The sequence below is a fragment of the Photinus pyralis genome, unplaced genomic scaffold (genome assembly GCF_008802855.1).
Source record: "Photinus pyralis isolate 1611_PpyrPB1 unplaced genomic scaffold, Ppyr1.3 Ppyr1.4_LG2, whole genome shotgun sequence".
NCBI lineage: Eukaryota > Metazoa > Arthropoda > Insecta > Coleoptera > Lampyridae > Photinus > Photinus pyralis.
Genome location: NW_022170403.1, coordinates 39963079 through 39978415, shown reverse-complemented (window position 1 = coordinate 39978415; position 15337 = coordinate 39963079). Strand labels below are relative to the sequence as shown.

At 37.1% G+C, this 15337-nt stretch overlaps 1 protein-coding gene across 2 annotated transcripts in view; it reads right to left on the bottom strand.

Annotated features, from left to right (window-relative positions):
* The window catches only part of LOC116164537 (cadherin-89D), a 64462-nt gene that overhangs the window by 21616 nt on the left and 27509 nt on the right, over nucleotides 1–15337 (bottom strand). For both annotated transcript variants that reach the window (XM_031478732.1, XM_031478733.1), the window contains exons 3-10: nucleotides 12490–12626; nucleotides 12277–12432; nucleotides 12117–12225; nucleotides 11863–12065; nucleotides 5840–5968; nucleotides 5086–5559; nucleotides 4559–5039; nucleotides 4351–4509 (exon numbers count right to left, since the gene is read on the bottom strand). In XM_031478732.1, coding sequence (XP_031334592.1) covers nucleotides 4351–4509; nucleotides 4559–5039; nucleotides 5086–5559; nucleotides 5840–5968; nucleotides 11863–12065; nucleotides 12117–12225; nucleotides 12277–12432; nucleotides 12490–12626 — 1848 coding nt within the window. The remainder of the gene's footprint in view (nucleotides 1–4350; nucleotides 4510–4558; nucleotides 5040–5085; nucleotides 5560–5839; nucleotides 5969–11862; nucleotides 12066–12116; nucleotides 12226–12276; nucleotides 12433–12489; nucleotides 12627–15337) is intronic.

The window sequence follows — 15337 nt, the reverse complement described above, 5'->3', positions numbered from 1 at the left end:
AACGTAAATGTTGTAATTGAAGAAGTAGTGGTTGCTTATTTCAATGGATTGATACAAAAATACGCTGCCCCTTCTTTATGGTCTATATTTTCGATGCTTAAATGCACCCTATTTGTTTTTGAGAAAGTGGACATAAGCAAGTAAGTTTTAGTTCATTATTAATTTACTGGTTGTAATATATGAAATGTTTTAGGTTTAAAACCTTGTTCGCGATTCTAAAAAGTAATTCTAAGGGTTATCAACCTAAAAAAGCGAAGACATTTGATCAAAGAGAAGTGGAAGTGGAAAAGTTCAAGTCCCTGGTATCAATCAACCAATTTTTAACAATTGAAATGTTAATTTTCATATTTATAAGTAATTTTGTTGCTTTGTATCTATTAGTGATGAATTATGAATAAATAAAAGTTCAGCGTATGTGTACCTATTATGAGTGGGTGAAAATTTTTCACTCACTCTTTTCGCTCACCCGTTGCTATGGAAATAGTTTGAATGGGTAAAACAAACACTTTCACATTTGGTATCTAAGTAAGAAACACTTGTTTTCAATGACAGGATTGAACAAACAATATTTGTATTTACAATACTAATGTCAAACCCTTAACGCTTAATCGCCATTTTTTCACAAGTGAATGATAGAACTACGAGGAGTGTCTCATACGTGAGTTGCACTATTTTTTAAACTCGGTAGGAAAAGCCTGGGAATCATCAGGAATTTGTGTAGTGGCAGCACTATACGTGTGCGTCTATCGACTGAGCTGTCAAGTTGCAGAAAGTATATAGAATCCCCAAAACAGCGTTGAGAGATTTTCAACACAACGTTTCGTTTTGGAGAAATCATCATCAACCTTATTGTTTTATATGGTCCGTAAAAAAGGTACATACTGTATTAAGTAACATTATTTATTACGGGTGATGCGCCATCCTGTTGAAACACACAGTTTGCATCTTGTATTTTTTTGTGTACCGTAGATCGTTGTATTTGTAATAAAAAATGTGTACGTAATACAGCACAGTAGTGTCTCCATAATCCGAACCCGTGATAATCCGGATGTTCCCATAATCCGTACTGAGTTCTGATAAATGTTGCTCGGTAAACCGGATTATTCTACAGTTCGGAAGTTCGTTTTAATTTATCCGGATTACCGCGACACAACTCAACTGTACGTATATTTACGGGCTATACAAAAAATAACATTAATGGTGATTTCTGCGAAACGAAACATTGTATTGAAAATCTCTCAACGGTGTCTTATAGAGCTCAAAAAGTGGCAATGAGAAAGTGTTTTTTTGTTTGTTTGCATCTTTTCCAATAGCATCAGAAAAAAATTAAACCGGAAGTGGCAAATTTCGGTTTTGCTGGCATATCTTCGGAAGTAATCGGAATTTTCTGGTTTTCTTTAAAGCATGAATAACTTTAATTGCGCCTCTTCTCTAATTTGACATCGTCGTATATCTTTTATGATTTCGGAGATCCATATGATCGACATGCTTATCATGGACACAGTGTATAATCGCTACAAAATAAAGGTAATAATACTGACTGGATGTTACTTGAGAATTATTTCATTATGAGATTTATATAACGTACTTGCGAATTTGGAACGGTTAAAAGATAAGGAGTACTTACTGCGTGGTTGTTGAGAAGAACGATGGTCGATGAGTAGGGTTTTGTTTCTTCTATTGCAAGTTTAGGGTTTCAACATTGAGTTTCGGCACGACAAGATAGTAAAAAAATATATATTAGCATAGCAAAATTGGAACTTGTTTTTTCTGTTCTCTTCACAACAAATTTCCTCCTTCCACGAACATTTTGCGTGCGCACTAAGTAAGTACAAGGACGGACACAAAACGGCAGGGAAAATCAAAATTATGACGAGTAATAACAACTATACCAGGAAATTTTAAATTAAGGAAAACGTACGTTATTTATGTATGCAACAAACAATTTGGGTCATGATGATTCGGATTCAACTACTGATTTAGTATTCCATAGAGCACACTTTGTACATCGGACGTACATATTATGTCCATTTTAGGTACTCGCCCATGTACAAAAAATGGATATACATACGACGTACTTCTCAGCACGTACAATGGATGTAAAATGTTTATATACATACAGTGAGTTTTTTTTAAATGCGAACATAGGAGTTTGCATGCAATGTAATTTCCCTATGTTCGATTTAAAAAAAAAAACACATCAATCTATGAGGTGTGCGCGGTTCACATTCCCAAATCGCGCAACTTGTGTGACTATGAACAGCAACTCTATAGTCTTTATGATGAAGAGCACTCGGTAAGATTTTTTTAAAGAAGCCATGTGAGCCCATAGCAACTTTGGGATACATTTATCTTAAACTTACGATAACTTGACCTCACAGGCCACGCACTGACACCACAACTCATTGAGAACCAACCTTCAATTATTTGTAGTCATGTGCACCTGGTATTCTACTAATTTGATCTAGTCAATACATAAATGAAGAAAATAAGAAAATAAATACCGAAAACAATTACAATAAATGTTCGAAGTGTCCTCCTTGACATTCTAAGCAATAAACTAACCGATTTCCTAATTAAATTGGACGGCGGTATTTTTAAAACTGTGACAGCTGTCAATTGTATCTACTACTCAATAGATTGATGTGTTTTTTTTTAATCGAACATAGGGAAATAACTCCTATGTTCGCATTTAAAAAAAATTCACTGTATATGTTTGAATTTTTGGTAAAAATCGACGATAGGATAGGATTTTAAATTTTATGTGACATACATAATACAGAAAAATTTCAAATGTGATAATTCAAAGCATCTATAAAGTAGGTACATGTCAAAGATCTTATTCGGCACACTAAATAAAAAAGCTTATTTGAACTTTCGCGTTCTTACGGATTACAAATTCCGATAGTATTCGATTTCAGACGAGCACGAACTACTCGAACTATTCCCATCATGCCACCCGCCACGTTTTTAGCGAATTTATGGTTAGCTATTGTAAGGTTATAGGTTGTTTTGACGTTTCATTGGAATGTTTCAAAAACACAGCAGGAGACGACCACATTGGAAACAATTCATTTGGAATGTCACAGGCATATTGTGTAATGCAACATATTATATTGTAATACGTATCATAGATATTTTAGACATACACTATGTCCAAGATAAGAATGTTTATCATGGGGATCTCCGAAACCATACAAGATAGACCGAGGGTCAAATTAAAGAAAAGATACGCAATTGCAGTAAGTTATTATCATTCTTTAAAGAAAACTAGAAAATTCTGTTACTTCCGAAGATATTCCAAAAAAAACCGAAATTTACCGATTTGGTTTTAATTGTTCTCTAATGTTATTTGAGAGATATAAAAAAATTAAGAGCACTTTCCCACTGTCACTTTTTGAGCTCTACAAGACATCGTTGAGAGATTTTCAATGCAACGTTTCGTTTCGGAGAAATCATCATCAACTTTATTTTTTTATAAGACTCGTCAAAAAAGTACATACTGCATTGAGTAACTATCTTTATTATGACTACAACGATGTACAGGACAAAGGAAAACAAAAATTGGCAATTTTGTTGGTTTCAACAGGACTCGCGCACAACATCGGTATTCGAGTGAGAACACCATCGGGCAAATTTCCTGTATAATGGAAATTTTGTCCGATAGGTATTCTCGCACGGTTAGGACGTAGTGCGCAGGTGCACTATCCTGCTGAAACTAACAGGTTTCAAGTTGTAGAGCTCAAAAAGTGGCAATGAAAAAGTTGTTTTAATGTTTTTTTTTGTATCTGTTCAAATAACATCAGGAAAAAATAAAACCCAAATCGGAAAATTTCGGCTTTTTGGACATATCTTTGGGAGTAATTTTCTGGTTTTCTTTAAAGCATGATAATAACTGTTTAACTCAAAATCGTGTAAAAAGAATATTATTGTTAATGCAAGATTAACAGATTTTCTAAAAAATGTTTCTAATGACACGGTACTTATTTAGGCGATAATATTCCTAAAACGGAGCCCAAAAAAATCTGTTGATGTTTTTGATATGTTTTATCGTACTTTCATTTAAGATATGCGGTATATTTACTGTGATATCTACGTAATGTGTCATAGACATGCATGTACTAATACATTTTCCATAGTTTAATGTAATAATAATAATAATGTAATATAAATATTATTTGGCAGTGTGGCTTTCTTTAAATTGATAACAAATTCTAAGGAGCATTGTAAAGGTAATTGAAATGACATCGTCTGTTGTAGTTGAATGTGACACTGAAAGGTTTCTTTCCCTGACTTTTTCAGTATTGCCAACATAAACCAAATTTTCAACGTAAAAACATTTGTACAAACCTCCTTCCTTATAACTGTGTAACAAGTCAAACATATTCCTCTTATTATCCGTTGCTGTGGCCACGCGAATTTGGCCTATACTAGTTCCCACTGCGACCTTAAACCCAACCCAGAATTCGTAGGGCGCTCCCAAAAATTCCGGATGGTCGCTACTTGTTTCTGAAACATGCAAGTCAGTTTGGCAATATCCGCTCATAGTTAAACGTACTACTGGCGGGTTCCTCTTTTGTATACACTCTAATGGTAACAACGGCAACTGATGACCTTTTTTCGCTTGGATTTGTTGGTTGATCCGAAGCTTCGACTAGCAAGGTATGATTCCCTTCCACCAAAAACTGCGAATTAACAAATAGTTGTCCTGTTCGAGTATCGATTTTGAACAAGTTGGTGGCGTTTGCTGTCTTTTGTATTGAATACTGAACCAAACCGTTGCGGCCTAAGTCTAAGTCGACTGCTTGAACCTGCCCAACAACTTCTCCTACACGCTTACTTGTCGTGCTGATGAATTCATAGATATTGTTTGGAATGAACATGGGGTTGTTATCGTTAATGTCCAATAATGTCACATCGATTGGTACTGCAGAGGAATCAATTTTATTTGTAATGACACTAACAGTCTTTTCTCTTGCGAATGCTGTCAGGGTTAAATGTGAGAATTTTTCGCGATCGAGTAGGGTATGATTTCTCACCTACAATAATTAGTTTTGGTAAAGTTAAGTTTTGGAAGAAACTTACCGTCAACCACCCCGTACGAGGATCAATTACAAATGCACCACTTTTGTCTTCCAAATCATAGCTGAACTCGCTATTGTCGCCTTGATCGGGGTCTTTGGCTATGATTTGCAGAACGCTGAAGCCTTTTGGTATATTTTCAACAATGCTAATATTATAACGATCAACTTCAAATTCTGGTAGGTTATCGTTTACGTCGAGAATTTCAACCTCGACGCGTGCGACAACGAACTTTAAAGGATCGTCGACTTGTGAAGCTTGAATTTGGAGTACAAAGGTGTTGCCTGGTAACGAGCCTTCAGCTTCTAAATCAATTTCCCTCTCGAGGAATAAGGAACCATTAAAATGATCTAGGTAAAATAAATGGCGATCGTTTCCCGCTAAGATATCGTAGCGAATTGCCGCGTCAATCGCCAAATCTTGATCGTAAGCAAATATCGGCGGTTCAAACTTCAACCGGTGGTGGATTTTCTCTCCCTGCATAACATTTTCCCCTTTTGTAAATTACGTAACTGAAATATTAGAAGCACAACAAAACACGCGAGAGGGTAATCTCTTGAGTGTAAAAGTTTAGCAAAAAATGACTTTGCTTAAAACGAGGCAGATTAATTTAATCTGCTTGGAAATGAATCACTGCTTAATTAATGTCAAAGTTGTGTTAGGTAGTACATTATTTTCTTGTCTCTATAGAGAATTATAACTTCAAGGGGGAGAGTAGTGCATACAATGTAAATGTTAGACAATGTATAAGACTTACTGTCAATGGGTAGAATTCTGCAAGCCTTGTTCTATAAACTCCTTTTGTAAATTTAGGGCTGAGATCATCTGCATCTTGTACCTTTATGCTTATGGAAGCATTCGTACTTCTTTGTGGAATACCACGGTCCTAAATTAAAAGTACAATATTAATGAGTAAAAAAAGAACGCACATCAATTACCATAGTTAATTTTTCATTAAATTAATTAAGATAGGAAATTGTGTTAAGGAATTATGCGTAAAAATGCTGTTAAGTTGTTTAGTGTTCATTAAAAAAACGCGTTGTCAGCCCGCCTTTCTCCAAAAACGTATCTTTCTACGGGTATAGGGTTGATTTAGTTATTAAATTAAACCTTGTATTGTCATACATTAAGGTATGCCCTGCGTCGCCATGGCCCAGATAAATTGGCAGTATCTTAAGAAGTACCTATATCGTTATATTGGATGAAGTTGTTGAAGTTATTTATGTAAATCAAATTTGTTCGAACTAAAGCCCCTACTAGGTACTTACCTATAATGCTAATTTTACAATTATTGGAGCTACGGAATCAATTTAATTGACAAAAAAATCAGAAAAACAACTGGGCATTAAGTTATCGATGTGTTTAAAAAAATGGCATTTTTTAAATGAAACGCCCTGAATATGTTATTATCTAAGACCTAGGTTATTATATGCGTTGAAAGAAAGTAAAATTTATTGTAGGTATATGAGAAATACAAATTGCCATTTTCTTGATTACATAAAAATACGTAAAAAATAGAACAATAATAAAAAAATATTAATAATCAATAATCAATCTATGTCAACAACCAAATACGCTACATTTAATAACAGTAATTCGCTTTCATTTTAAAAACTCAAAGGTTATTCTAATTTTGGAAACCTGAAGAAACGACTAAGAAGTTTTAATATCCTACCATCGAAGGTGACTTTAGGTAAACATTATAAACATTAAAGTTAATGTCGTTAATACCGAAACGTCAAAATAATTGTAATTCAACATTCTAATAAATTAAAATTTCGAGAAAGTGGACGAAATTTTTCCCAAACGGAAATCAAGCATAATAAAGTTTCTGGCAATTTGTTACTCATTAATGATATAATAAACAGTATGATTCAGCATATACCATAATCACATCTTTGAATTATTCGATTAATAACTAAGTATTAATAAGGCTTTGTATGAGTATTAGCGTTTGACAACAATAGGTAATATGGTAGTTTATTATTAATTCATGTAATAATTAAAACGGAAGGATGTAATGATCATCTTTCGCACTACTGAAATTTACTGAACTGAATCGCGAGGAGATATAATCCCACATTCTGTCTATAAAGTAGAAGCACGCACATTTTTAAAGCATTTCGCCAAAAGGAATATAGTTATTGCACTCTCTTTGTGTGTTAGTTATTTGATTGATTTATTTATTCATATACACACTATCTCTGTTTACAGCTCTGATTCTTTTCAATTCGAATTTTTATTATACCTTATTGAATAAAAATTTAAATATTTATAGCCAAAAGTACATTTTCAATTTTCAATTTTTTCCTTAGTTCTCTTACTTGGGCATTTGCCCTATTATTTGTTTCCGTCTAGTACCCTTCTATTCTTTTCACCCATCCATTTCCATTCTATCTCCCTTCCCATTCCTTCCCTTTCCCAATACCGTTTCATTCTTCCCATAATTTCGTTTTTCGTTCTACCGCTGTTGCCATTATCACTGCGTCGGCCGCGTATGCCAGGCACCTTATCTTTCTTCTTCCCACTACGATCGCTCCACCTTGGCCCTCTCTAATACTTTCTCCATGTCGCTTATGTAGAGATTAAATAAGGTTGGGCTAAGTTTTTGCATTGTATAAATTATTGGTTGGTTATTTTTAGGAATTTCCGTATTGATTCTGTAACTTTAATATTCCTGAAGAAATCGTCCTAGGAGGACCATTTGTTTAAAAAAACTTCTGTACTGTATTTCATTCATTGATCCATCAGACCAATCAGATCCAAGCAAAGGATTTTAGTTATTTTGTTTCAGTGATCATCCACGTCAATTCCTGTAAGTTGTTTGGAATTTTTTGCATTGTATAAATTATTGGTTGGTTATTTTTAGGAATTTCCGTATTAATTCTGTAACTTTAATATTCCTGAAGAAATCGTCCTAGGAGGACCATTTGTTAAAAAAACTTCTGTACTGTATTTCATTCATTGATCCATCAGACCAATCAGATCCAAGCAAAGGATTTTAGTTATTTTGTTTCAGTGATCGGTAATTTTATTTATATTTAATTTCGAATTAATATTTTTTTAGCATTGAGGCGGATTTGTATATTTGCACAATACTTTGTTATGTGGTAGGGGAGCTAGCTCGAAATTCACTGAACGAGAGTGATCAAAATTTTAACCAATGGAGTTTCACTTTGACCTGTCGACATAGAAGTTGGCGTACAAATCAGCGCAAAACGAACACAACTTAATGTATGAAAGACATTTAGGTTTATGAATGAGAGGGAACAACTTAACGCAGGTAACAGTTTAGAGCTTTGCCCACCAACATTGTAGATAAGAGCAAATTAGGGAGAGGAAGAGTGTACTGGAGAGCTGTTAAGTTACTGTAATTTTCCTAGAGAAAAGTACATTTATCGACAATTTGTCAAATATTAGTAGTCACCAAGATAGCAATGCTAATGCATCGACTTTGTAACATCCTGTATAGAGACTTATATAAACCCTAATTCCGACCTCATCGTTGACGATCATGTTTAGAATCAGCCATACAGCATCTGCGATTGAATTGTATTTTAGCACAGAAATTAAAGGCAGTGATCAAAAATGAGAATCACTTGAGCTTAGACAAGAACCCTGCTTGACATTTATGACAAAGATGGCTCTACTTCTTGGCCTTTGGACCTTGAGAACACGTCAGCTCAGAATAACTTTAGTTTAGGGAACAACTCTGGTCTACGTTTGACTATAGGTAACCTTTTAGGGATTTTATCCTAGCGCAATTTGGAATCTGCTACAAGCTACAAACAGCCCGCCTCCGGTATCCCTCGGGGTGTCGGAGGAATGAAACACGTTGGCCTTTTCCTTTATTCACCCGATTTGGTGTAACTCAAGTGTAACACCCTGTATATTATTTTTTCGGCGTTGTTTCTCAGGAATTACTCGTATTATAACAACCAAGGTTCAAAAAATTCAAACAGCGTATCTATCACAAAGGAATGCATCAATTTTACTTAGGTTTGCACCAGCAGAAAAATCCGCGCACTTTATCTTCCTTGATCTACAGGGTGATTCCTATAGTACCTGCCACCGTTTGGGAGCGTGTAGGTGGTACGTAGGGGAGTATTTTGATATAGGACACTTGGGGTCGGAAATCTAAAATAAGGGTGCCAGAGCCAAATTTACCTTCTGGAATTTCGCGCCTGTAGGTAGGCAACCGAACCGGCCGGCGGTGCACACGGAGCGATCTCAGGCGGCGATGTGTGGCTGACACTTGATCAGAATTTTGTTTAAACCCACGAAATCCCGTCTGCAACGACGCGTATCAAGTGAATAAAGACTATGGCACGTTTTACTAACACGGAATACGCGGACATGCACTTCATGTACGGATTGGCAAATGGTAACGCACGAGCTGCACGACGAGCGTACGCTGAGCGGTATCCAAACCGTCAGTTACCCTGCAAACAGGTCTTTCAAGAAGTTCACTTCCGACTGTGCGAGACAGGGCAATTGCAGGTAAGCTGACGGAGGCTTAACTTTACACACAGATTCGTGATGCACATCGATACTTGGGTCATTTAAGCACCCATTTCGAAAAGTTTGTTTGTTTACACCGACCTCCTCCTATTTCGCAGCCCACTAGCGCCCGTGATCGCGATTGCCCGTTGGTAAATGCCTTAGAGGAGGATGTGTTGGAACGTTTCGAGGCAAACCCGCGTACTAGCACTCGACTTGTAGCAGATCAGGTGGGTTGTAGTCAACACACAGTGTGGAACATCGCCAACAACAACAACTTACACCCTATAAGTTTAAGAAAGTGCAAGAGTTACGGCCGGGTGACCATGAAAGGAGGCTGGAATTCTGCAACTTAGTCGTCCAGGAGGAAGAAGCTAATCCGAACTTTCTGAGGAGCGTGCTAGTTACTGACGAGAAAGGATTCTCAAGAGAGGGGACCTTCAATCCTCGTAACAGCCACTACTAGGCGGAGCACAATCCTCATGAAACGTTTACGCGAGGATACCAGGACAAGTTTTCTTTAAACGTTTGGGCTGGCATCCTGGGGGACAACCTACTGGGGTCTTACATCCTCCCTCCGCGTCTAAATGCCCATAATTACCTGATTTTCCTGCGCGAGGTGCTACCAGAACTTTTAATGGATGTTCCAGTGAACTTGTACTGGGACCACTGGTTCCAGCACGATGGGTGCCCTGCTCACTACGGGCGGCAGGTGAGGGAACACTTGGACCAAACCTATCCGGACAGATGGATCGGCCGTGGAGGTGCGGTGGAGTGGCCCGCCCGCTCGCCCGACATCACCCCATTAGATTTTTACTTGTGGGGTGTGATGGAAGCGCACGTCTACGAGACTCCCGTTGAATCCGAAGAGGACTTAATTGCGCGCGTCGTCATGGCCGGAGAGGCTGTTCGCCAGGACATAGGAGTCTTCACGCGAGTTCGAGGGGAGTGGTTGGCTAGATGTAGGAAGGGCATTGAGAACAACGGTGGCCACGTTGAACACTTGTAAACGTTATTGCTTTTGACTGTCGTTTTCCCTCCTTCCCTCCCATGTCGCTTCCTCGCGCTAACTCGCTCTGCATCGCTCCGCGCAAAACGTCGGTCGGTTGGGTTGCCTACATACAGGCGTGAAATTCCAGAAGATAAATTTGGTTCTGGCGCCCTTATTTTGGATTTCCGACCCCAAGTGTCCTATATGAAAAGACTTCCCCTAGGCACCCCCTATACGCTCCCAAACGGTGGCAGGTACTATAGGAATCACCCTGTATATTAATGTAGTTTTCTTTTCATAATGAAGCTCTGCTTCCTGCACTACAAGTGCCTCCTCTCCTTGGAGGTGCGCCATCTTGAGCTAGGAGTTTTGAATTTTTTTGTCTAAAATCAAAGAGAAGAAACCCAAAACCTGATATATTTTCGATATAAAACATTAAAGAAGTTGAAACTTTTGGTGACAAGTGACATTAAGTTATTTGGAAAGCATCATTGGGTTTGGTTTCCTCTGCCACCAAGTTTTTTTGACATACTTAATCGTTACACCCTGCACAGATAAAGTATGACCTGCGATTTCTTGCGTAAAAAAATCATTGGTCATCTCTTGCAAGGTTCGAGAGCATTTCTTCGCTATTTACGCGTCTCACATGGTTGCCACTAATAATTTCATTTTATAAGTAATAGCGTCTAATTCAACGCCATACTGAACAATTCTTGTGATCTAGCTAACGGCTTTGTCAATTCAAAATGCAATTACAGAAGCTACTTAAACACTATCGGATTCATTGTTCATGGATTCATAATAAATACCTACGTCAACTTGTAATAAATGGGCAAATTGAATTTCCAGTTATTTTCTACATTTATTATGCATTAACTGTTAACGGAAATGAATTACTTCAACCGTGCGGAGAACTGAATCGGTAAATAGTAAAACTTGCAGTTTTAAAGAATAGGGAACGGCATACTCTATCTACGTGGTACAAGATCCACAATTTATAGGATTAATTACAATTGTAATTACACTGGCTGATTTACAGCAATTTGCTCTTGATTACTTCGCGAACGCTGTAGTTTTTGAAAAAATATCCATATAGAGGAATAGGTTTAGAAAAAAAAGTGATCATGAACTAATCAATTATTCAGTCAATTATGACGTGGTTTGTAAAATTTCCTGACAAAGCAAGCGAAAACGGGCAATTGTCGCCAACCAAAAGAGGATTATCTATAGGTAAACACGCAATAGAAATATCTCAATAACACAATAATTATGACAAACGCAACACTTACCGAAGCTGTAACAGTAATCGTAAATTCTCTGTCGCCTGTATCGTAATCGAGAGGCTTCCTTAATATCAAAAATGCTTGGTGACTGCCATCGAGAGCAAACATTCCTCGCTCGTTGCCTCCAGTTATCGAGTACTGCACATCTGAATTTGGTGTGTTAGGTTTGTCACGATCAGCAGCTAGAATTCTTCGGAAAATTGTTAAACCTACAATCATTTACGAGAATACTTTGATCAATATCGTTGCCTAAAACTTACCAACTGGCGTTAGTTCATCTACGGTTAATTCATACGGTGTTCCTAAGAAAATTGGCGAATTATCGTTCAAATCTTCAACATACACGGTTACAGACAACGAGGAAGATATCTAAAAAATGGCGAAGATGAATGGTGATTACTAAATTGAAAATTAACCAACCGTGTCTTCCCCATCCTCATAATCACAGACAAGCTTAAACTTAAGCACATTTTGTGGACTGTCAGTATCCACTAAGTCATCTAAGGATCTCGCTAGGACCAACGCAATTGTAGTTTCATTTAGTTCACGATATGTGAAATAATGCACATCGTCGTTCTAAAGGGTGGTAATGATGAAATAGCTATACTTATGTGATAAAAATGTACATATTACCCTATCAATGGAAGATAAATTAAGGTTACGTCTAGGGTGTACTTCGATCTTAAGGAAGTCTTGTCCAATTTGTAAATTTTCTGGAACTCTCACGAAGCGCAAGTATTCTCCCGGTGGGTGGAATTGACATCCAAAAACTGAAAAAAAATAGCAACCATGAGAAAGTGTACGTTATTTGTGTTAAGTGCTTAGTAGTTGGGTATTTTCACACCTTTCCCTTACATTATAGAATATATAGTGTAACGGAAACGCTCCAGACATGACGTCGCCTTTGGCGCTCTGGAATTTTCTAGGCGCGCGATAGTGGGGATGTTTGCAACGTATCTGGTAATTACGCGAATGTTCTGGACTTACATTGCTTGCGTGTATAAATGGTTGCGGACCGAACATCGCGGCAGTCTACTACCGAACGAGATCGAGTACGGATGAAACATAGAGCGCGGAAATATAAATTGCGAAGTGTGTGATATAAATAGTCGATACAAATTGTACAGTTTTTATAGTGTTTTAGTTTTGTTTAATAAATATTGATATAAATCGAACCCGAATTTATAAATCACGTTACAATAGTTTACATTTGGAGAATAAGTTAATTATACATTTTTCAAAGAGATCCATTCGTATCAAACCAGAAACAATGTTGATTTCAATCTTCCATTAACTTGTCTTTTCACTACCCAACATTTCGTGTAAAATTGTATAATAAACTAGGTTTTCCTATGCGACCCCCTACGCACGATATTGACTGATATACAGGGTACGGCACTGGAATGTGACACATTTTAACGCGCCACTGCCTGACACATGCATGGGTGGGGGAGTTCTGTTTATGACTGATGTGTTTGTTATTGTACGCAGTTTAGTAGCTATGGTGGACTGGTCGGCAAATCAAAGCGTGTTTGCCTCGACGGCTTACATTGAAAAGGTTATTACGGTCCAAAGACGATTTCGGGCTGAGTTTAATATCCCAAGACGTTGTCGCATTCCATCGCGGAACATTCTTTTGCAATGGTTTAAGAAGTGGAATGCGCATGGAACTGTCTGTGATAGGTTTTCTGGTTCTTCCCGTACTGTGCGAACGCCTGACTTCGAGGCGCAGTTATGAACCACGCAAGAGAAAATATTGAAAAATGTATAGAGTGTAATGGTGGACATTTAAAATCTGTAATTTTTAAAAAATAATAAACTGTTAAAAACTGCATTCAATGAGTATTACTTTTCAGATTTTTACTTTTTTTTACAACAAAATTTCTAATCACAACAGTGTAGCGAAAAACGTCACATTCCACTGCCGGACCCTGTATATGACAAAGGAAACCCAGCGTACAGAATCTAACAATGTAAACACATCGGAACGACTTGGCACATGTATTGATTAGTACGCGAAATAGCAGAGTGCGACATCAACGAAAAACGCGATTTTAGAAAAATCCTGTAACGCGATCGGGCCCAATTGTGAGTCTAAACCATCCACACTGAGATACACACAAAAAATTTCAACAAAATCCGTCCAGCCGTTTAGGAGTCACAAACACACGCACAGAAGATTATGAATGAATATAAGGAAATTGCCAACAAATAAACTAATAACCTCTTAACAGCCTTTTTCAAGGCAAGACCTTGTTACTTTGCAGATCAAGTTTTGATATCTAAAGGTTTTCCAACATGATGTGACGCTGCATACGAATGTTTGCAATTATTGCAAATCCGCGAATAACGTATATACGAAGTGAAGCAAGTACATTATTATGATTTATGAGTTTGGCGGAAGCTATATTTAGGACGTTTTGTTGGCTTTCAGCACCTACAGTAATGTTGCGTCGCCCTATATGTGTGGATTTCAATTTTCTTTGACGTTAAATGTTGGTCACTAATTCAGAATGAACACAATTTGGACGATGGTATTTGAATTTGAGCCAGTGTGATTTTGTAAGAATTATTTAATGTTGTTAATCTGTTTAATAGTTGCTTGTATTTTGTTTATTTTATTATTTAATTGTGAAGAAATTACGTGTTAAAAGATTACGTTTATTATTTTGTAAAAGTCTTATCTCGGGTCATTGCGATAAAAGAGTGGGTTAATTAGTTCGAAGATAAGCACCTCTAATCGCAGATGCTGTTTCGCCGTAGTGGACGCAGGTCCGGTACTTGAGCGACGAGCGTATTTTGTTGCAAGACAGTCCAGCTTGCCAATTGTACAGTTTTGTTGAAAAATGTTAGTCGCGTGCTCTAAATGATTTTTATTACGTCGTTTAAGGTGTTCGAATAAAGATTAAAGAAGGGAGTTTATGAAAAAAGTCAGAGTGTTGTCACTCCAGCGTTTTTTCGCTTATGTAAGCCTTTCTTTAAAGTTACCCACGTTACCTCTTAAAGGTAATTTTTCATCAAAGAGCAAATTTTACATCTGTAATTGAAACAAAGTCAGTATCGTCAAAATCTAAATTTAAGTGCAAGTCAAAGAAGTGAGTTTCCAAAGTACCATCGTTTAATATTTGTGTGTACTTGCGTCAGTTATAACGGGCGATCAAAAAAGGATTGACGTCGAGTCGTCTTCGGAAGTTCAAGTTAAATATGATTTCCCATGTAAACAACAATTCCAAAGGTGACAGCAACTCTTTTTTGATCTCATAGATGCGACCGGATATTTTGGATTATTTAACACCTTTAGATACTTAAGATTTCTTTTAACTAGTTTGTTCTATCGATCGCTTGTTGCGTGGTATGTGTACTCTGTATCAGAGCGCCATTTTTTTTTCAACAACTGATTTTACTTCGGGAATTTCACTTCGTTGATTCCACTAAAATTTCGATTTAGACAAAACTGGGTTCGTTGTAATTGGCTCTTTGA